The following is a 24,526-nucleotide window of genomic DNA, read 5'->3' on the forward strand; positions in this document are numbered from 1 at the left end:
TAGATTATGAGCCCCCAGCATATCTCTACCAAACCACTTAAATTAAAAATACCCCATCCTAGAAAGCTTTGTTTCAATAACTTATTGACACAGCTGCTGCCAGTTTATGAAAGAGAGCAAAGGGGTCAGTACAATAGCTGAGGGGAAAGGAGACACCAGAATTAGAGGAATTATTTCCCATTGTCATATCAACCTGCATAGAACCATAGAATCTCAATATATTAGAACTGGAAGGAACTTCATAAATTATTAGAGATGGCTGTTTTACAAAAGAGGAAAATGAGGCTCAGAAAGCAATCAGTCAACAAGTACTTATGTACTGTGTGCAAGACTTTCCCTGGCAGAATGAGAACAAATGATCCCTGTGGCACAGTCACAAAGGTGGCTAAAGCAGGCATAGTGGAGAGTTTAGAGCTTGGTTAGGCATTGAAGACATCTCATCCACTAAATCCACTATATCGTCAGTCATCCTGACTTTTGTCCTGCCTCTAGACTTTGATGACCCGGGAAGAGAGAGTGAGGCTGATGACTTTGTGCAACTCTGCTTCACTTCAATCCAATTCATATGCAAGTCAAGACACCGCCCATGATGTCATTGGTCCTTTTCAAAAATGAAAGATGAACAATTATGGACAAGGCACTGTTTACCTGTGGGCATTTTATAAGTGACAGTGTGGATTAGAACCCATGTCTCCTAATCTGTATTCCAGGGCTTTTCCAAATACCCCTCATGATAATTTGTGAATAGTTAATGTTAAGACTGTTTTATTAATAAAGAGTTCATTTTTACAGAGAAAAGGCAAAATCAAGTAGAAGAGTATACATCAGTCTGAAACTCAGTTATCCCTACATTCAGACTGAGCACTGAAAGGGACAAGGACCTCAACAACATGCCTGATATAGTTGAATTCATGGTCCAATGTGGGATATCTTCTGAGTATGCCTCATCCTCAGCCACTTGGGTTGTAACTGCCAAACTGGTGCCATGTGTGGGATCAGTTAGGTCCCTGAGGTCCCAGCCCTATTTTCTGAATTCTAAGTAATGATCTCCCTGGCTCATTACTCTACACATTCTCATCCATCCTCCATTCAGCTGCCAAAGTGACTCTCCCAACATGTAGGTGTGACCATTTAACTCTGCTATTCAATAAACTCCAGTGGCCTCCTATTACTTCTAGGATCAAATATAAATCCTCCTCTAGAATTCAAGGCTCTTCACTACCTGACTCCTCTCCATCTTTACTATCTTCTTGAACATTACTCCCTTCTGTGCACTCTTTGGTCCAGCCATACTGGCCTATATCTTGCTACTCCATCTCCTGCCTCAGTGATTTAGCACTGGCTGTTACCATGCCTGGAATGCCATTTCTCTTCACCTCTGTCTTTTATAATCCCTGGTTTCCTTCAAGATGTAGCTTAAATGCCACTTTTGAAGTAGGGAGTACAGGCCCTTCAAGTTTAGTGTTTTAACCTCTAAGTTACCTTATATATCTACTCTGCATGTAAAACATATACTTACATACATGTTGTACCCCCATTAGAATGTATATTCCATAAGGGCAGCGACTATTTTCAATATTTCTTTGTATCTCTGGCATGTAAGCATAGTGCTTGGCACCCAGTAAGTACTCAGTAAATACTTTTTGGTTAGTATTTGAAAAAGGACCATCTGCACCAAAAGCTTCTATCATCAGAGGACCCAGGAAGGTTGAAGTCTCAAGCACCTGGCACTTCCTCAGTCCTACTGTCTGTTCATCTAGTCTAAGTGATTTAGATTCACCATATCATGAGTGGGAGAACAAAATATTTCACCATAAATTTGTACCCATCCAGCTCAGTGGTCCATGGGTTCTCAATTTTCTTTTATTTGTCATGGTTGGCAGTTGAGGGAAGCCTATGGATCCTTTCTCATAATGTTTTTTAAATATATAAAACAAAATACAGAAGATTATAAGGAAAATCAAAGGCTAGTGAAAAGATGTAATTTTCCCTGTCCTAGTTCATAGACCCCCTAAAATCTACGTATAGATGGTTTCGACCCCAGATTAAAACCCCTGCTCTTGTCCCTGTTCCCTTTTGTCCTCCCTTTCCATTATATTCTATGAAACCTCTGTTCAACTGTTAACAAACTCCTCTTCATCTTCAAGTTGTTTTTAAAATATTCTTTCCATGTTCTCATATAGGTGAAAATCCAATTTTCCCTAAAGATACTGTATTCCTGCCTGCTCTTCTCTCCAGTGCTCATGGCTCCTTACTTTAAATTCTCTGACAGATTCGACTAGGAGATTACTCTAACAAAGCCACCCAAAGGAATGATATACCTTTCATCTCACTATCCCCCATAACTGTGGCACCTCCATGATTTTGAACTTCAAAATTCCCCTCTCTGATCATAATTTCCTATCCTTCCATTTTTTCCCCTCTGCTTTACTACTCATAAAAATATCCTTTGTCCTTAACACAACTATCCATCACTCCTTCTTCTACATGTTCATCTTTCTCTGTTCTGGACTTACCTTCCTTATATAACAGTCTTGACTCTATAATTACAAATTCAACTACACATTATGTTCCTTCCTTGATTCCCTTATGTTTTTGTCCTAACAACCATTCACCCTGCCAGTCCTTAAACCTGGATCATCTCTAGTATCATCTACCTTGTTCACTTGTACTCTCGAGATGCTAAATGATGTTGGAGGAAGTCACACTATTGGAACCACTACGGATTAATGTTGACTAGTCTTATGTGGGCCATTACTACTGCATAGCCACTATACTTCGAATAGCAAAAATTTTATACTTCTTCGATTGATCCTTCACATTTCTTACGACAACCATGTGAAGTTATTAACACAAGTACTATAATCCCATTTTGAAGATGAGAAAACCAAGACTCAGAGATATTTATCAAGAGATTTTCCAAATATCTTACAGTTAGTCTCTTCAACAACTGTTTTGATCCTTGTCTTCTCTTCTCAAGTCCCCAGTCCTTCCACAACACTGGATTCAACAAAGTACTTGTCTCCTATTTTATTCAGAAAATCAAGGACATCCATTTTGAATTTTCTCAGTTATCCTACCCTACACATTAAAACCCTACGACATCTTTAGCACTACCCCTCTCTTTTATTCTTCCTGTCTCTGAGGAAGAAGCTCTCCTCTTCTGGTCAAGACCAGCCATTCTATTGTTCCCTCAATTCCATCCCGTCCTGATTTTTTTTAGGAGCTGTCTCTATCAATTAATTATCCCATATCTCTCACCATTGATCTCCCCCATCTACTGACTCTTTCCTGATTGTTTGCAAACGTGGTCAGTTCTCCTCAGCCTTAAAAAAAAGAAACAAAAAAACCCCCTTCATTTGAGCCTTCCATCCCCTCAAGCTACTGTCTTCTATCTATCTTCCCTTTCCTTGCCAAACTCCATTCTCCAAATCACCCATGTTCATTGATTTGGAATCAATCACAGTTTTCCATCTCCCTCATTCTGGCTTCTTCCCCTACTTTTCCTGTCTTATTTCATTCTACTGCTCTTTGTGAACTCTGTATTTCATCTATAAATAGCTTTTATTTTAAATAAATATTTTTTAAAATAAATTTTATTTTAAATAAATGGCTTTTCTTTTAAATTGGGCATTCTAGGCATAGACATCTTTATTACCAGAATACACTTTATCCTCATCATCTACACCCACCAGAATCTTTGCCTTCCTCCAAAGTTCAGCTCAGCTCAAGTGATGCCTCCTAAATGTTGCTTTCACTTATTAGTGTTCTCTCCCTTCTCAATTTTCCTTATACTATATTTATTTGCATATATACTATAATCCCCTCCCCTTTTTAGAATGTAAACCCCCTGAGGGCAGGAAAAACTTTTTTTTTATTCCCAGCATCTATCACAGTACCTTACATATAGTATGTACTCAAGAAATTAATTGAATTGAAATTCACTGACCATTCTGAGTCTGAGGTTATAACTCAGACAATAATTACACTTCTGACCCCAGCTTGTTAACAACTTAGCATATTAAAGTTTATATAACTTGTGACCTACAACAACTCTATGAGGTTGGTAGTACAAGTTCTATTATCTCATTTGACAAATGAGCAAGCCCAGTCTCAGAGATTGGTCTGGAGTCTCACATGTAGTCAATGCTATCTCTTGACTACAAAGCTCTGTCCTTTTTTTTGCTGCTTATTCAAACTGCTGGAATAAGGGCTAAGAGGAAATCACAGAATTTTACAATTGAAGAAAATTTTAGAACTCATCTAGTTCAGCCTCTCATTCTATGCAGGAGCTTTTTCTACAGCATCCTGGACAATTACACAAGTAGTTTCTGTCTGAATACCTTCAATAATGGGGAGCTCATTGGTTTAGGAGAAAGTTTTTTCCATTGCAGGTCAACTCAAATTGTTAGAAAGGTCTTTCTTTTATTGTGAAAAATTTGCTTCCCTATAATTCCCACCCATTTTTCCAATTTTTTCTGCCCTTTGAAATCACGTAGAATGGACCATTTACTCCTTTGGCATGACATGCCTTCAATTATTTGAAGACATCTATCACTTCCCCCTAAGTATTTCCTTCTCCAGGTTAAATATCCCAAGTTACTTTAATGTCTTTTTATAGGACAGTTTCCAGAATCCTCACCATCTTGGTCACTCATATCTGAAATTTGGGTTAGATCTGAAGTCAGAAAATTCAGCTGGATTTTAAGTGAGGGTGCCATTAAGTATTGTAGAGACAAGAGGGCATGGACTCAAAGACTGGACAGTTACTGTGAACATGCTTGATATATCTAGGTCTCTTGAAGTTTTTCCCATTAGTACATCATATGTCACATAAGGAAAGACAATAAGTTTGGTTTGGAGATTCCTCAGATTTACTTATTAGATCCAATAATTGTCATCTTGCAAAGCAGAGACAAAAGATTTGGGGGTAGGAGGGAATGGGTTGGCATAAAAGATAGCTAAATCTCAGTGTGCTTATGTGAGAAGAAGTGAAAAGAGAATTTGGCAGCAATGAACAATGACTTGATTGGTAGGTTCGGAAAATGGTAGGCCCTGGTGCAGGTGTCCTCACCTATGGGAAAGGTAACAGAGCATTGAACCCCAGACTCTAACTCGTTCCCTGTTTGTCTGGTAGGTTAGACAGAACCTAGAGAAATGGACTCCTCATGATGCTGAAAATGAAGATGAAATGAATCATTCATTTAGTCAGTCAACAAGCATTTATTAAGCACCTACTATTTGGAAAATCCTGGTGATATTAAAAAAAAAAAGACATTTACATGACCCAATTAGTGAAGGAGAACCCAGTTACCTCCCACCTTATTGTGTTCCTATTGTATGTGCAGTTCCCACCTTGTAACCCAGATTATAGCCTCACTCACCACAAAATCAGTCCTGAATTCTATGCTCTGCACATCAACCAGGGGAAAAATTCTTTCTCTCTGATCCATAGGCAAGAGCCTTGTTCTCCTCTTTCAACTTCACAAATGGGGAATTATTCCCCTAGATCAGCTGCAGTTAACCTTCTCTGTTCCCTCCCACCACTCCTTCGGCCATCACTGCTCTTCTGAGGGAGATCAACTGGTTTCTATTTTATTTTTTATCTATATTTTTTTTGACCAACTGGTTTCTAGAAACTTACCTTTAGTCTGCCATTCTTTGAAAAGAAGACAAACTATTTATTGGGTGACACTTTCTTTCTTCAACCTTAGATCAAACAGTCAAACAAATAAAAAAGTCTGGACAAGCAGCTGTTCCTTCCCTCCACCCTCTTCCCTACTTGTCACTTAGCCTTGCTAAGGGATGTTCTCCAGTGTTCATTCCTGGTCTCCCTGGAACAATACATGTCCAGGCTCTTTTAAATTAGGCATCAGTGTTCCATAATTTAATTTCCCCCTCTTATATTAAACCTGCCAGCCTTCGCATAATCACAGTGATAAATGCAGAGTCAGATATAGTCTTTCTGACATTAATACCCATCAGTACTTCAAATGCAAACAATTGTGACATTTGACTTTATAAAAATTACCAAGTGCAGAGACTCCTGCTTAATTAAACCATTTAAAAAGTTGCTTTTGTTACATTTAATGAGTGATATATTACACTGCAATGAAGCATCCAGCAGGACAAATACTTCACAATGCTGCCAATTAAGACTCACTTCACTTATGTCTATTGAAGACAGGAGTGCTCCACACTCCATTCAGTCTGTGCATTTGAAATGAACTGGTTAGTTAGAAGGGTGCTTCTTTGCTAATGAGTTTTGTAATCAAGGCATCTATTTTAATTTCAAATTGGCTAGATTGGGGGAAATTGCTAGACTAAATGACTGGTACTAATTAGGATTATAAAAATATTCATCATGCAGGGGAATTAGCATGGGGGTCTGATTTGCCTGCATTTGCATAGTGCTAGAGTTTTGAGAAAAAAAATCTTGACAAATTGTCTTCTCTTTAACAAATTGAGCAAACACTAGATCTGTTTTAGTCTTTCTTTTTATTTGAAGCAGGAATACATATTCACGATTTGTAAATGAAGTTAAACTTCTCTTCATTACCATGTGCAAGATGTTGGTCTCCCCCAGCCTCCCAAAGCACTCTTAGCTATTATGATGACAAACACTTGGCTTCCCCAGTTGCCTAGCCCCTCCAAGCCGAACCAATGAAAGTGAGAGGTGGCAAAAGCCCGTAGACAAAATTGGAACCTCAGAAACATCTGGCTTTGCTGCTGCTCTTAATTCTTCCCTCCCTGCACAGAGCTGAATAAGTATCCTATCACCTCCATCTCATGGTATGCTACCTGTTTAAAGATTAGCTCCCTTAAAGTCTCAACAGGGAAATTGCCCTGGGATGTCTGCAAGAATATCATTTGGTCATTGGTATTTCTAATATGCCTGTGTTACCTCACTTAAAAATTTTATAGTGTGAACTTCAACACATGTTGGATTCCAGCCAAAGGTGTTGGTATGTTCCATCTCTAACCATCTGTAGCAGAGTTTCTTAAGCCTTTGCATCATAGACCCTTTGGGGAATCCAATGAAACTATGGACTACTCAGAATGTTTTAAAATGCTTAGAATAAAACATATAGAATTACAAAGGAAATCAGTTACATTGAAATGCAGTTCTATTTGTGTGTATTTGTTTGTTCATTCATTTATTTATTTATTTTGAAGTATAGGAAACCCGAGTTAAGAATTTGTGATCTATAAGATGCAATGGCAGTTCACAGAGAGGCTGAAGAACATTTGGGTGCTGCTTATGGCTGTCAAAGGTGAATTAGTGGAAAGGATAAAAGATAACATCATATTCTCAAAGCTGAGCGAAAGGGAAAATGGTGGGCCATTGACAAAAACAGGGAAGTAAGAAGAGGTAGTACGTTTGGAGTTTGCATTAGGAAATATTGAGTTTACTGTGCCTGTGGAATATCCAAGGAGTGATGATGACCACTAGACACTTAGAAAGAGATCTAGGTCTGGAACAGTAGAAGCTGGGTTAGAACTGGAGGTTTAGGTTTGGGAGTTGTCCAAATGAAGACAGTTTAGCTAGAAGTCATGGAAGAATGAGATTATTATAATCATGAGATCACCGAAGGGAAAACAGAGACTTAAGAGGAGAAACAAGTATGGAACCTTGGGAGATATACTTTAAGGGGTCACAAAGAATAAGATGTATCAAAGGAGACAGAGAAGGATCAGGCAGAGGAGTAGGAGGAAAACCAGTGAGATGATATATATGTCACAAGTGAAAAGGAATATGCAAAATATTTGGCAAATTACAAGCACAATACAAATGTGATTGCTATTAACACTATCTTTCATTTTATTATAAACACACTAGAATATTAATGGAGCCTGGCTGGCTGAAAACATTCTTTCCAATTCCACTTTATCTCCTGCTTTGAGATGTTATGAAAAAGTCCCGTAAAATAAGATACCTCTGCTCCCAGCTGCCATGTCTCATTATGAAAGTAATTGAGAAAAAAAAAAAGCAGTTAGCTACATTAATGGGAGCTCAAGCCATTGAATGTTTAGTAAACACTGAAATACATTCCAAAGCCCAGAAGTAACTAGTGTAAACTGGATCTCCTAAGGAGATTTAGATGTTTCTGCCCTGAATGCTGTATTTCTGCTCACTCCCAGTGGGGTCTCTGCAAAATTAAAGTAACTGATGCCTTCCCACTGTCAATCTGCTGCTACTTCTTTCCTTTATGGCAGATACAAATCAGCCCATGTGGCCTACAAAGGTCATAGTCATGCCTCTATCACTTTCTCAATTGGGTTGAAATCTGATCATGGTCTCTCATCTTTTCTAGGGAGCTGCCCTGTCCACTCTGTGTCCAGATTCCTGCCAGCTACTTTTTCAAAGTGAAAAATAGGAGCCATTCTGGAAGAGCTTGTCTGACAAATGGGGCCGTAGGGCAGGAACGAGATATTAATTAATGATAAATGCAGACAAAGACTCCAAAAAAGGGCTCTCAGAATGTGATTTCCTATTAGTAGGTCAGAATTTAAAGAGTTCTGGACTAGGAGTCAAGAGACCTTTGCCCTGAATTCTTTCTCTATACGCCAGGGCCACTGTGCCTACAATTCCCCCAATTAGAGATGAATGGAATGGGGTTACAGAATCATAGAGCCTATCTGGTATGACGTTGTCCATTTATAAATGAGGAAACTGAAGCCTGGAGCAGTGAAATGACCGACTTGCCCAAGGTCTCCCAGTAAGTCCTGAGTAGATCTGTGATTTTAGCAAATTTCTCCTGACTCCCAAAGCTCTATTACTTAATAGCTGTCATCCACAAAGTTCTTTTTTAAAATGTAAATCCTCTTGGAGGAAGTAATATGCTTACCCATTAGCACAGCAGAATAAATTCATCTGATACTTTTTTCCTTGACAAGAGACCTGGACTGGAAAGAACAAGAAAGGGAGAGGAAGAAAGGAAGGACTTTAGCCCTTCTTTCTGTACCATGGTTTCTTTTGGGGGGGACTAGATGACCTAAAATGTTCCCTTCCAACTTTCCATGATTCCATTTATCCATGGTTCTTGACATATGTTGATGGACTTTGATACACGCATGGCTCTTGTCCTCTACTTATCCCAAACTTGTTGAATGTAAATAGGTATGCACCTGCACTTGGAATCAGCAAGACCCGAGTTTGCATTCTGACTCACTTACTAGCTGTGTGATCCTGGTCAAGTCACTTAATCTCTGTCTGCCTCAGTTTTCTCATCTGTAGTATGGAGATAACAATTACACCTATCTCCTGGGGTGGTTGTGAGGCTCAAATAAGAAAAAAATTGCTCTCTCATAATATTTATAAATATACTATTTCACAAACCTTAAAGTATTACATAAATATTTATTATTATCATCATTGTCATCATCACCACCACCACCATCATCATCATTATTCATATAAGAGCAAGTTTTATCTTTGGAGATTAAGTATATTTACCAGAATAAGACTTCATCTCTGCCGAGTCTTAGCAACTTTGTGCTAATTGAGCATCTGCAGATTTGGCCTTATTGAACAGAATCAGCATGTAATCCCAAGCATAACGATTTTAGACGCTTCTCTTAGCAGATGATACAACTCCACTATGCTTGGTAATGCCATAGTTCACGTGTGACAGCCATCAGCTCATCAGACGCATACAAGAGCCTGCCTCCTCCCAACCCCTCCACAGCTCTAGTCAGTATAGCTATGTTCCCTAAATGGGTCCTAGGACTGAGGGTGTGACTTTGTTATTTCAGATTTGGTTTGAAACTCCTTAATTCAGTCAGAGATGACATCCTAGAAGGGTATTATGGACTGGATTAAAGGAAGTCACTTTCTGTCTTTTCATTCCTATGAGATTTTTTCACTGACAGAATTCCCAGTAAGCTACCTTTAGAGGTAGAGTGTAGGTATAATGTTAGTTTCTAGTAGGAAGGCATGAAAGTGTAGACACATATCCTAGTTTGACTGGAAGTGGTATGCAAGAGGTTTCCTCTTGACCTTCTTGCTCTGTTGTTTTCCAGGCAGTCACATGGCAGCAGTTGCGTGAACTGGCTCCCTGTCTTGTTTTCTTCATGGACAAAGGATCAAATAGTAGGGGAGACTGGGAGGTCCCAAGCTTCTCTGTTAGTAGAAGTAGACAAAATGCTACTCATTTGTTGAGCAATCAAACACCTATCCGGGGGCCATCTCCAGTCATCCTGATCTATATCTTGATACTGGACCCAGGTGGCTTTGGAGGAGAAAGTGAGGCTGGTGACCTTGCACATGCCTCCCTCACTTAAATCCAATTCACTTGCAAGTCATGGCATCACTTTCCTGATGTCATGGTCTTCTTTGAGAACTAAGGCCAAACAACAGTCACAAATGCCTATCATATTGTCTGTTTGTCTGTCGGTCTCTCTCCTAAAGTTGGGAAGTCCACATGAACTCTTGTTAAACTTGTTGTTGTTGATGATGATGACTCTTCGTGACCCCATTTGTGGTTTTCTTGGTAAAGACATTGGAGTGGTTTGCCATTTCCTTCTCCAGCTCATTTTACAGATGAAGAAACTGGGGCAAATAGGATTAAGGGACTTGCCCAGGGTCACACAGCTAGTAAGTGTCTGAGGCCAGATTTGAACCCAGGATGATGACTTCTGGCTCAGACTTCAGGCCCACCACTTAAATCAGGATGATCTCTTTATGGGAATGATTGTGTGCCTTATTTAGAATAAGTGCTAATTATTTTATTTTCACCACACAAAGAACTAAAAGGCGGATATGGTATACGAGGTAGAGTGATGACCTCACTGTCAAGAAACTGGGTTTGGAGCTTACCTCTGACACATACTGACTGTATGACTGAAAGGGTCACTTAAGAACCCCACGTATAAGGTTCAGCTTTGCAAGAATGCTATGATCCTAGAAGTTTTGACCCTTTTCCCCAGATGGATGTGCGGTACTCCAGACAAGAGCTGGGGGAAGTTGTGTACTCCTAGTACACTAGTTAAGATTTCTCAAACTAGCCCTCACCTAGTACGGAGGCTATACTTGTCAACTACACTGGTCTGTAGCCTGTATCATCTGTGCCTGATTCTACCTAGGCACCTGGATGTGACCCCATCTATCCTATCACCTTTCAATTCCTTTCCCCTAACATGGTGGTAAGAGTAAAAGGGTTGAGCTAGATAATCCTTCAGCACCTTCCAGCATAACAAGCCTTTGACTACAACCCTTCATAGGTCAATAGGGCTATGTTTGGTAGCTGTCCTTTCTGAATTAAACATAGGTGGTGTTGGGCGGGAGGGAGGAGGCAGATGTTAGTAAAAATGTTGTGAGCATGGATTCATAGACAAAAAAAAAGGAGGAAAGCTTTTGTCCTATTCTTTTTCCTAGCTCAAATGAAATTCAAAGCTGCGAATCATAGCTAGTTAATCTATAATGGCTTTATCCCCACAGTGTAGCAAGTCACTAATTCCAGAATTGCCGAAGACTTCCAGTGAAAAATATCATCACCTGCTAATCCTAGAGCCTAAGAGTACAATTACACCTTCTAATCTGAGGACTTAAAAAAACAGTCTAAATGGAAGTCAAGGCTTCATCTGCATTTAACTGGGCAGAAGGACATGTTTACATTCTAGTTTGCTTTTACTGACTGGGGCTCTAACTGTATCACAGAATGATAATCTCTTAGAATTTGAAAATTCCTTAAAGATCATCTACCCCAATCTCCCTCACAATGTGGGAATATTTTTAATAGCACCCCAACAAGTAGTCATCTATATCCTGCTTGAACACCTCATGTAATGGGGAATTTACTACCTTATGAAACAGTCCATTCCATTGTTGGAAAATCCTTCCTGTATTGAACTCAAATCTGTTTCCCTGAAACTTGGAACAGTTGGTGCTAGTTTCAGCAACATTAAAAAGACCCAATATCTCTTCCCTATAAAAGTTCTTAGATGTTTGCAGAAAGTTATCATTCTCTCACTAAGTCTATGCTTATCTAGGCTAAACAGACCAAAGTCGCTCGACTAACTGACCTATCCCTTTTACAGCATAGCTCTGAGTCTCCTCACAGCCTAATGTCCTTTATCTGTCATACTCTACTTTCTTAATGTGGTACCAGTTACTGAACACAATGATCCAGATGTTGTTTGACAAGGTCAGAGCCCAAATGGAATATCACTTAAATACCCTTTACTTCTAGTAAAGCAATCTAAATTCACATTTGGAATTAGGGGAGGAGACAGGGGGCTACCACAGGTTCCTGTTGACTCACATTAAGCTTGTGTTCAGCTACCACTTTCAAATACTTTTCACAAGAACATCTATCCAGCCATCTCTCCTGTCCTGTATCATTTGTTTCAGGATACATGTATACGCATGTGTATATATGTACATTTCTGACATTAAATGCTTGAATGGACTGTACGTGCGGCCTGTAATTCCATGAGGTTTCTTACCCCAACTCTCTAGCAATACCTACACTTGTTAGAGTTTAATTTTGCCAAGAAAATGGATGGTAAGAGAGATTTCCAAATCTTGTCACTTATATAAAAATAGCTGTTTTCAATTTTTCCTCTTCTTTGAAAGGTACCTATAATGTAAGGACTAGGGGAAGGGGGAAGGGGAAAGAGGAAAAGGTTTATGCTAAAGCCTGCATTCATTTTTGCTTTTGTTTTTGTTTTAGGTTTTTGTTTTTTTCATCACAGCAGGCTCCTGGCTAAAAAGATGATTTCTGCAATTTCTAACATTGTGCAGGTATGAGATGAGAGCAGGACTTATCTGTCCAAAGGTTCAACTTCAATCTTCAAAACCAATCTTGAAATGTTGTAAGAAATCTTCCTAATGAGAAAACTGGGTTTTGGGTTAGTCAGACGTTCCCCCTGCCTCCCAACTAAGTGCAGGGATGTTCTTGGCCATAATGGGAAACAACCTGTTGGGAATAGAAATCCAATTCCATAATAATACAATTAGTGTACTCCTGTATGTAGAGGTCACCAAGGAAGAGGAAGAGTGTAGGGCCATTTTAAATAGAAAGAAAATGAGGGCCAGAGAGGTGAAGTGACTTGTTGTAGATCACACATGTATTAAGCAAAAGTTTTGGGATGTGAAATCCCCAAATCTGGTGTGGTACAATGAACCATGCACTAAACCTGAAGTTAAGAAGATCTGAGTTAAAATTGAGCCTCCAACACTTACTAATTACGTGATCCTGGCAAGTCACACTCTTTCTTTGCCTCATATTCTTCAACTGTAACATGAGGATAATAATAGCACCTATCTCCTAGGGTTGTTGTAAAGATCAAGTGGGATATTGGGTTTTTTCCCCACTTAATAGTAGTTTTTTTTTCTAATTACACATTAAGATAGTTTTCAACATTTATTTGTATAAGATTTTAAGCTCCAAATTTTTCTCCCTCCCTTCCTTCTCTCTCCCCTCTCCAAGACAGCAAGCAATCTGATATAGATTATACACATACAGTCATGATAAACATATTCCCAAGTGGGATACTTGTAAAGTGATTAGCACAGGTCCTGGCACATAGTAGGTACTGCTTCCTTCCTTGTTCCCTCCCTCCCTCCCCCTTCCTTCCTGCCTCCCTTCTTTCCTTCCATATCACAGAATAGCTATGTAACTTATCCAAAATGTAGTTATGGGTCATCTGACTCCTACTCTTTGGCTGAGACTACATCCTTTCCTAAAAGGCCTTAACCCAGGGAATATTTTCCCCTGCTTTTATCTCCTGCCGGTCCACTACCACTAACACCAAGGAAATACAATTCCTCAGACTACTACACTTCTCTAACTACATTTTATTTTGAACTGTAGGTATGGCTTTCTTGTAAGCTTAGTTTCCTGTTTCTTTAACAATGCCTTTAAGCATTTCATGGTTCCAGGCAAATTCCCAAAGGTTTAGGGTGTCATGAGAGTTAATATGTCCACACTGTCCCTTTAAAATATTGTTCAATTAGGGCTCTTTGTGATACACATAAGTTAATCAGATGGGCTTCAGGATTCATGAAATCCTCAAAGTACATCTTGTGTTGGGATCTATAGACCCCTGCACACAAATGACCTCTTCCCAGAGATGGATACCAGAATACCGCAACAGAGACATTGACATTTTCTTCTAAAGAAAGAAGGCACCTCACTGGTGCACATTTGCATCTCAAGCCTGAAAACAGTAAGGCTGCGTCTCAATTCTGGAAGACACCTGCATTTTAATCTGCTGCTTGAGGGTACTACTCTCAGCTGTCTCAATCCTTGAACTACAAAAAAGAGAAAGGAAGGAGACCCCTTCTTTAATGGAAAGGTTTGTGAGGTTTGCTTTTTTGTGGGGAGGGGAAAGAAGGAGTGGAAAGAAATGCTTTATGGAAGATTTCTAAGTGTGGCCTGGGGCATTTTGTCATTTTGCAGCCATTTATTTCTGCGAGGAATAACAGGGCATCAGGTGGGAGTTTTATGAGCACAAGGAACACTCAGTCACTTTATGCAAAGTTGTCAACAAGAAGGAGCACTGAAGGACTAGCTGCTTCTCCAAAGATCTGTCGAATGATTAAGAAAATCTATCAATGCTTAGGACACATCTTTCCCATATTTCTACTGAGCAAAAAGCAGCCAAGAAGTCTAGAAGCATTGTGATAGCATCATATCTCTACATGTATTATGTCAGCAATGGTACAGATGTGGGTGCTACCAAGGGACAGAGGGAAGGGGCAAAGCACTCTTCTCCATTGCGTCCCCAGATATACGCTATGCATATTCAGTTCAATTTGTCACTTCTGGGGCACATATACCACTAGCTGCTTTTCCCTACCTAGTCTTGCCTCCGTACTAACCCAAGTGTAGTTCGTTCAACATCGCTACCTTGACTTTTAAAAAAATGGCATTGAAACATTTAGTGTCACAAAAATAATATATTATTTTTTCAACCCTACTTTAAAATTTGCAGTTACACCAAAAACCTAAGCCTATAAACTATCCGACATTTGACAAAGTCTTTTTTTTTTTAAAACATCCACTTGACACTGTGAAGGAATTGTATTTACAATAGGAGTGCTTCCACAAATGTCATTTGAGGACTCCTGGGGAGGGGGTACCAATAAGCACTTGGTATCGTTATCCAGTTTCCTTGTCAAGAGAAAGAAGGGTTATGTTGAAGCGATTGTTTAAGGTGCAGATATCACACACTCAGTTATACATTGAAATGTGTCTCTTCCCCCCAACTCTCCTTGCAAAAAAAAAAAAGCTGCTATTTTATTGGTCTGAGTAAGAGAGAAGGGGGAGGGAAAGGGTTTTTGTTTGTTTTAAATCAAGGTAATTTCAAGGACAGGTCTATGCAAGACAGAACACTAGAAATATCTACTGTGTATGGGACCTAGGGAAGCTGGATGCAGATTCAGCAATAACACTAGTGGGAAGGTCATTAAATTATCAGAAGGAAAAAAGATGAATGAATTTTTGCTGTCAAAACACTCCGATCCATTCTGAAACCACTAATGAAAAAGAATATTCCTCCAAAGGAGGACCAGGTGGGGAGGTGTCAGAGTGCAGAGAGCACATTCTGAGCATGGAAAACTAGCTACTCAAATTGAAATGATGAAACGCAAATTTTGCTTCAGATGTTTCTCTCATTATTAAATCTTATCAAAAATCTAAGAAAACAGGCCTGCATATAGCGCATACTATGTTTACCCAGATACACCTTAATTTTTTCCCCAAAAAGTCATATTTTCTATCTTTCTTTTTAAGTTTATATTTTTGGGGGAAATCCAGTTTTTTTAAATCAAATTTAGTTATATTTTAGTTTCTTTAGATTGTTTGATGAGGTAGTTCACCCTAATGGATCAGCATTTGTCTTAGACTTAGAAGATCTGGGTTCAAATATTACCCCAGACACTTAGTAGCTGTATGACCCACTTAAGCTTTTTGGGGGTGAAGGGTTTGGGTTTGATGGCCTCTTTGTTTCCTTCCAGCTCTAAATATAGGACCCAATAATGGGTTACTCAATTAACGTTTGTTTGCTTTTAAAATTCCCTGGATATATATATCCTGAAGAAATATGCACATCAGAAGCATGTTCACTTACCTTTTGGTCCAGGCTATAAGCTAGGATCCAGTCTTCCTGCTGAGGATGGAAGAGTAGGCTCTGGATATAAAAGTTCAGCCGGTACTTTTGGTAGGTTGCACCTTCATCTGAGCTAATCAAAATGCTGCTCTCAATCTCAGGATCACTGAGAAGCATTATCTGAGAAATAAAAAGGGAAGGAAATAGAGGAGTTAGTAGGGATGACAGTGGAATAAATGCAAGTAATTAAACCATAAATTTTAAATTATTTATACTTGGACATCCTAGAATAGGGTGAGGTTGGTGGAGCTTCCAAATCAAAATTTGGTGTTACCTTTTTTTTTTTCCTGGTCTTCTTTATTGGTACCTAGAACTGAATTAGTGTTCAGGACTGGCTCTGAATGCAAAGGAGACTCAATCTTCAACCTCAGTGAGTATGTACTGAAAGCCTTCTCCTTTTGCTCTTTGCTTTCTGGCTTGTAGCAATCATGTTTCACTATTTTTAAAATTTCTTCTTTTACACCATTTCAAGACTTCCTCTATTATTCCTTCTTAATATTTATCCTCCAAAGGAAATGCTTCTGGCAAAAAAAAAAATGTTTCTTATAACGTAGAAGTGTGGCAAGTGCCATCATTTTTTAACTTGAGAGTTATACTTCACCTTTTGACACCATATATCTGTATCACACACACACACACACACACACACACACATACACACACACATATGGCTCTTCTTGGCAACAACCCTTCCCCCATAAACAGAAGACATCATCATTAAGTGGCAGTGGTACTTCAGGCATAAGATATGACTCCAAGGCAAATGTTGTCCAAGGTCCATATTAAAACCAAGAAAGCAAATGATCATTCAAGAGCAAGAGCAAGCCATTTAAAGAAATGAACACCTAAGTACAATTTGGTACCAGTCTCACTAATCATTCAATACTGTGATTTACAATCCTTTGCCCTTTTCAATCCCTTTATGGTTTCAAAAAAAATCTCTAGCATCTTTTCCCTTCTACCTTCTTTGGTGTCAAAAGCCCTAAGCTTGTATGTGACTCCTTAAAATCTATAGGTGAGGCTGAGTTAAAGTCTCAATTGTCTTCTTTATACTTGGGGATTTCTGATTCTCTGATTCTGCATTTCAAGTTGGGAAACCTTTGGTGGAATTACAGAGGAGTGGGGCAGTTCATGCTTCTCTCCTTATAAAATGGACAGAGTGGCTGCTTTTTCCCAGATTTATTCATAAGATTTCATGCACTGTTGCCAAGTCAGCCGAGGGGGCTGAGGAGAATGGATGGATATCTTAAAGCAGGATCCAATCAATAGTAGAATGAGGCACTTGGGCTGGATGGAAACTATATTTTAAAATGCATGAACTTAGCATAGTTAGTACTTCCTTATGGGTCATATTGTGGGCAATTAAACTATCTTTTCCCCTAGTGCATTGAAATTAAACTGTTTATTGTATACAGGTATAAAGATAGCTTCATGCTTCTGGTTTTAATTAGAAGATAAGGCTAGCATCATAAACTGGTTTTATTTGATATGACAGTTACAATGCATTTAATAAACTAACACCTCTGTACTCACTAAATATAAATACACATAAAATATAAAGGAAAAATATAAAATCAATTCATTATATGGTTTATTAGAGAACATTTTTGTCATTTCAAGTTCTTTTTGACATTGTCAACAGAATTCAACCACAATTCAACTAGACAAAGTTATTACGTTCCTACTATGTAAGAAACACTGTTTTAGTGAAGTCTTTTTACTCCTGGGAGGTGCAGTAGATAGAGCACTGAGCCTGGAGTCAGGAAGATCTGAGTTCAAATCCAGCCTCACACACTTACTAGCTGTGTGACTCTGGGCAAATCAACCTCTATTTGCCTCAGTTCCTCATCTGTAAAATGGGGACACACTGGAGAAGAAAATGGCAAACCAGTATATATGCCAAGAAAACCCTACGGACAAAAGCCGTGAGGTCACATAGAGTCAGGCATGGCTTTAACAACCGAACAACAACAACAATTCTCTACCCCACTCTCCACAAATACTCTTTTAAATATTCTCTAATCAATACCACCACTATGCCCTGCCCAAAACCCATGTAAGTGTGTGTGCGTGCACGCGCACACACACACACACACACACACACACACACACATGCTTCTTCAGAGGAAAATCTTCCCTCTTTCTTTATTGAGAAAGTTGAGGGCATTTAGTATGAGCTCTCTTCTTCCCATTTCTAAATCCCTTGACAACATTCTACACTCTCTTTTCATTTACACTAGTCTCTGATAATGAGGTAGCTCTTCTTTTCACCAAAACCAACCCCTCTATACATGTACCCTTGAATCCAATTTGCTTCCTGCCTTCTTCAGCAGAATGCCTCCTCAATTACCTCTTCTCTTTCTCTAATCTTCAGTCTTTCTCTACCTCTTGTTTCTTCCCTATTGCCTTGGTAGTTGCCCAACTCTTCCCCATCCTAAAAAACCTCCTTTCAGTAGACCCTTCCATCTTCTTGAGCTATCCTTCAATATCTCCTCTCTCCTTTACACAAACTCTTAGAAAAAGCTGTCTACACTCAAGTACCTTTACTTTCTTTCCTTTCACTCACTTCTTAATCCTTTGGAATCTGGTTTCTAACCTCATCAGTCAACAAAAACCCACTTCCCATGAGTTTAATGGTTCAATTGTATGGTGTCAGTTATTTTTGTCTTTGTATCACCAACACCTAACACTATACCTGACACACAGGAGATCATGTTCATAGATAAAATATACTGAGAGTAAGATATGAAATTATGAGGGTAAAGGAGAGAATAGACAAAATATCCTTATGGATATTTCAAGGAGAAGAGAACACTACAGGATATGGGGATCAGTGAAAGCTGCGTAGAGGAAGCAGCAGCTCAGCTGAATGTGGAAAAGCAATAAGGAAGTGGAAAGGTGGTGGTGAGAGGAGGGCATGCATTCCTGGCATTAAAAAAAATGAACTATTTAAATGTACAGCATGGGGAAATAGTTTTCTTTCTTACGATGAAGAACTAGTATTCCAGTTTGGCTTTGACATGAAGTATGCAAGACTAGTAAGGAACCAGTTTGTATTGGATCTTAAATAGCAAGCTAAGGACTATGCATTTTATCCTAGAGGTAACTAGATGTAATTGAATGGTTTTGAGCTCAGTAGTGGCATATTTAGACCTGTGCCTTATTTATATATTTCTGTGGGTCTTTGATCCCATCAAAGTAGTACACAAGGTGGCACAGTGGATAGAGTGCTCCACCTAGAGTCAGGAAGAATCTGAGTTCTAATCAAACCTCAGACACTAGCCATCTAATTGTGAGCAAATCACTTAACCTCTGTCTGCCTCAGTTTGTTCCTCTGTAAAATGGGGATAAAAATAGTACCTGCTTCCCAGAGTAGTTGTAAGGATCAAATGAGAAAATATTTTAAAGCACTTAGCAAATCTTAAAAGTGCCATATAAATGCTAGCAACATTGCTATTGTTATTAATATCATCATCATTATTATTCCTCTAATAGTGTAGATCAAACTATTTTGGCCTTCATATCCTGTGATCCAAGGGTCTGTTCTGGGCCCTCATTTCTTCTTCCTCCACGTTCTCTCATTTGGTGTATCATCAATTCTCATGAGTTTAATGGTTCAATTACCATATATATGCAGATGATTTGAAAAGTAAATCAATTAGTATTGATTACTTTGATTGATTTTTAGTTTTACTACAGGATTAAACTTCTTTATTTAGGAAAAGCTAGCCCTAATAACTAAGCCAGGCTAATATAGATAGTCTCTTAAGTCTATGTTACCTGTAGATTTAGTGAATAGATAGATTGATAAGACTTTATCATTTAGAGGAATAAAAGAATCATAAGATCATAAGGTTCTTTAAAAGCTAAGTGTCCTTTTTTAGCAGAATGGGAGGTTGACCAAAGGCTAAATTCCTCTTTCTAGCAGAAAGGTTAAGTTCTCCTTTCTAGCGGCTGGAGAAAGGTTAGCCAGAGGTTAAGTTCCTCTTTACAGTCTTAGTGGACAAGCTCCTTTTTTTTTTTTTTTGTGAGTTCGATTCTAAATTGAGTAATGGAATATTCTAAGGAAGATGGTGGTGGAGAGGTGACTGCTAACTGCTGACCACAAGTTCCTCTTTGCCAGTATACTTTCTGATTACAAAAGGCACCACCTGAAGGAAAGGACGTTTGAGGTAAGTTTAAGAAAGCTTTGGAGATGCTACCTAGTCAGGTGACCTGCCTCATCTAACTGAATTATATTCAAAACCAGTTTCTGTAAATTTTTTATTCCTCTTTTCTGTTATAAAAATCACCCCTGTAAATCACTCCTCTAAGTGACCTCTAAGGAGTCAGATGATCTAATCTGATATGCAAGTGCTAGGTTTGCAAATTAAATCATAGATGCTCATAATTTTTTCCTCAGTTTCCTTTTATTTCAGCTAACTAATTTGAACAGATCTCCAGATACACATATATGTGTATGTGTCTATTGATAGACAGATAGACAGTCTCTATTCTCTCTCTGCAGCTTTAGCTTCACCTCTCCAACAGCTTCTTAGACATCTCAAATTGGATATCCTGTAGACATTTCAAACTCAAAATAACCAAAACAACTCAGTTTCATTCCCCTAAAGCCATCCACTCTTCTGAACTTTGTTATTATTGTCAAGGGTATCTCCATCCTCTCAATCACTCAGACTTGCCACCTTAGCGTTATGTTCAATTCCATACTCACTCACCACACATAGGAACTCTCTTGTCAGGTTATGCCATTTCCACCTTTACATCTCCTATATACATCTCCTTATCTCCACTTACTTCTGCCATCCCGATTCAGACCCTCCTAATATGATGCCAGAACTACTGCAATGCCCTTTTGGTTGATTCCTCTGCCTCAAATCTCTCCCCACTTAAATCCATTCTCCACTCCAGTTGCCAAAATGATTTTTGTAAAGCACAAGTCCAACCATGTCAATAAATGCCAGGTCTAACAACCTCCAGGAACAAACATAAAATCCTTTGCTTGGCTAACTTAAAAATAAATTTAATTAATATCTTTTATTTTTACATTGCCTGAATCTTCCCTTTAGTTCCCCCTTCCAGAGAGCCATCCTATGGAACAAAGAAATTCTGGCAAGAAAAAAAGAAAAGAACAGAAAAAAAATCAGCCAAACTGAACAAATACACTGAAAAAAATCTTACTGTATTCACAATATTCCAGACTATGGACATCCTACCTTTACAAGGGTGTGGGAGGAGGTATCTTCTCATATCTCTTCTTTGGAGATATGCTTTTCTTGGTAATTTTGCAACATTCATTTTCCAATGTTTTGTGGTGTTTATTTCCATTTGCATTGTTGTAGTTATTGTACATATTGTTTTCTTGGCTCTTAGTTCTTTTATATCATTTCAAGTCTTTTTATATTTCTCTGTATTCACCATAGTCACCTTTTTCTTTTAGCACAATACTATTTCATTACATTCATGTATCACAACTTGTTTATTCCCTAATTGATGGACATCTAGTTTCTATTTCTTTTCTGCCACAAAAAGTATTGCTACAAATATTTTTATATATTTGGAAGCTTTCTTTTTATTTTTGTTTATTTATTTTAGGCAATTGGAGTCAAGTGACTTGTCCAGGGTCACACAGCTAATAAGTGTCAAGTGTTCGATCTGAGCCTGGATTTGAACTCAGGCACTCCTGACTTCAGGGCTGGTACTCTATCCACTGTGCCACCTAGCTGCCCTCTGGAAGCATTCTTTTCATAAATGACCTCCTTGGGGTACATGTTTAGCCGCAGGATTTCTGAGTCAAAAGGCATATGTTAGTTACTTTCTTTGCCTGATTCCAAATTGCTTTCTGGAATGGTTGCATTAATTCACAGCTCCACCCACAATGCATTAGTATACCTCTTTCCACAACCCCTCCAACACTGAATTATTCCTGTCTTTTTTTTAACATCTTCACCAATTCTGTGGGTGTGGAATAAAACTGTTGGTTATTTTGACTTCAATTTCTCTTATTACTAGTTATTCGTAGAATTATTTCATATGGTTGCTTATACTTTACAATTCTGTTTTTAAGAACTGTTTGTTTATATCCTTTGATTGTTTATTTACTTTACTGCTAGGGAATAGCATACTTTTTGGTATATACACACATACACACACACTTTTATGTTAGCTGTCTATATGTCTTGGATACCAAACCTTATCTGTACTAATTGTTACAATGATTTTTTTTATTCAATCACTTCCCTTCTAATTTGAGACAAATTCATTTTGTTGGTGCAGAAGGTTTTTGGTTTTGTCTTATCAAAATGATCTATTCTATCACTTGTAATTGCCTTCATCTCTTGCTTGGTTTAGAAAAGATCTCTTACCTAGAGCTGTATAAGATATGTGATTTGTTTCTGCTCTGATTTTTTTTTATGGTATGATCTTTAATATTCAGATCATGTAACCATTTTGAATTTATTGTGGAATATGACATAAGTTGTTGGTCTAACCCTACCACCTTGATAGACTGCTTCCTAGTTTTCCTAGCAGTTTCTGTCAAATGGAGACTTCTCCGTTTGATTTTTAAAGTCCTTCACAACTCGTTCTCTCCCTACCCTTCCAGTCTTCCTACTCTTTACACGCTTCTGGGATCCTTTGCCATTGGCCTTCTTGCTCTCACACGTGGCACTGTCTCAGAACTCTGTGCTTTGTACTGACTGTGCTTCATGTCTGGAATTCTCTCCTTCCCTCACCTCCGCCTTCTCCCTAAACTCCCCTCAAAACCCACCTTTGGCAGGAGGCCTTTCCAGATGCTTCCCACTGATAATGACTTCCTTCTAAAGTTACCATCCACAATATTGTCTAGTCTCCCCATTAGAATATGAACTCATTGAGGGCAGAGACTATGTTTTTGCCTCTCTCTGTCTCCTGGTATTTAGCACAGTGCCTGGTACATAGTAGACACTTAATAAATGTTTATTGACTGATTGACTTTGCTTAGGACAGTAGGACAGTGCTTAGAATGTGTAAGTGTTCAATAAGTGCTTATTGACTCACCAAATGATTACAGCTCTTGTCCAAGTCCTTCAGTAAATTCTCTAAGGAGGGTGGGAAACAGAGGTGATTTTATGTGGACACAAATAGAGTATGCTGGTTGTCCATTAGATATGCCATTGCTAGTCCATCTCTCTATCCAATCAGACATCTCCCTCAGGTATCTTTTATGCCACTTCTGCATGATGCTTAACGTGTTGCAGAGGACTCATACCTTCTCTGCTGCCCTGTGGGTGACTCACTACTTAAATTCTTTAGAAATTGTATTTGTCCAATGACTTATAGTCATACCGAATCACCAGAAGAATACTGATGTTCAAATGAGTCTTTTGTCAAACCTATGTCTTTGGAAGATTATTTTGTCAATTATATGAAGGATGGATGGAGATAGCAGAGGATGAAAACATGGAAGCCACATCAAAGTTTATTTCAGTATAAAGGCAACTGACAACAAGGGCTTGAAAAAGGGTGGTGCCAATGGGGACAGACATGAGAAACGTCATGAAGACAGAATGGTGGGATTTGGCGGTAGATTAGAACTGAGAAGGGAGAGAGGAGAGAATCAAAGATTAATTAATCCAAGGATCCATCTACTTTGTAGTAGAGAAGAATAACTCTGGCAACTGCTGCATGTGTTACATCGACTCCCCTAGGGAGAGCAGGAGCCAGAAGTGCCAAACTTTCAAAGAGAGTCCAGCTCTTTATATATGAACTCTGAGCTCTGTCTCAATCTAAGAAGTGATTCTACTCATGCACTAGCATCAGGGGTGCACAGGGATTATTACTGGGAAGGATAAAAGGAAAAAATAATTTATAAAACAGCTACTATGTGCCGGGTACTATGCTAAATGCTTTACAAATTTTTTCATTTGATTCACACAACAACCCTAGGAACTAGGTGCTGTTATTGTCCCCATTTTACAGTTGAGGAAACTGAGAAGGATTGAGGTTAAGTAACTTGTTCAAAATCAGGTAGCAAGTATGAGTCTGAGGTCAAATTTGAACTTGGGCCTTCCTGACTGCAGTCCCAGTCCCCTTAAACAGATGAAGAAATTGAGGTTTAGAAAAGTTGTGACTTGCTCAAGGTCACAGAGGTAGTAAGCAGTTTAATTAAGCATAGTTATTATGTATACCAACAGAGTGTAAGATGTCAGGTTATTATTCTGCTCATTTCTATAATGGGGAACTAACTATATTGGCCAACAGAGAGAATCTTAATATAATTTACCTTCTTATTAATATTTTGAGAAAAAAATCAGATATGCATAAATGTACAAGCCACAAAACAGACACCACACAACTGGCTGAATAAGCCAAGATTTACTAAATATAGCAGGTCAGTCATGTGATAGCTACTTCAAATGGCAACTCTCAA

At 38.6% G+C, this 24,526-nt stretch overlaps 1 protein-coding gene across 1 annotated transcript in view; it reads right to left on the reverse strand.

The window, feature by feature from the left end:
* Positions 1 to 24,526, reverse strand: part of SORCS3 (sortilin related VPS10 domain containing receptor 3) — a 670,210-nt gene that overhangs the window by 276,571 nt on the left and 369,113 nt on the right. Inside the window, exon 4 of the mRNA XM_020987979.2 lies at positions 16,078 to 16,236. Coding sequence (XP_020843638.1) covers positions 16,078 to 16,236 — 159 coding nt within the window. The remainder of the gene's footprint in view (positions 1 to 16,077; positions 16,237 to 24,526) is intronic.

This window comes from Phascolarctos cinereus, unplaced genomic scaffold (genome assembly GCF_003287225.1).
Source record: "Phascolarctos cinereus isolate Bilbo 61053 unplaced genomic scaffold, phaCin_HiC Scaffold_3;HRSCAF=262, whole genome shotgun sequence".
Taxonomy (NCBI): Eukaryota; Metazoa; Chordata; class Mammalia; order Diprotodontia; family Phascolarctidae; genus Phascolarctos; species Phascolarctos cinereus.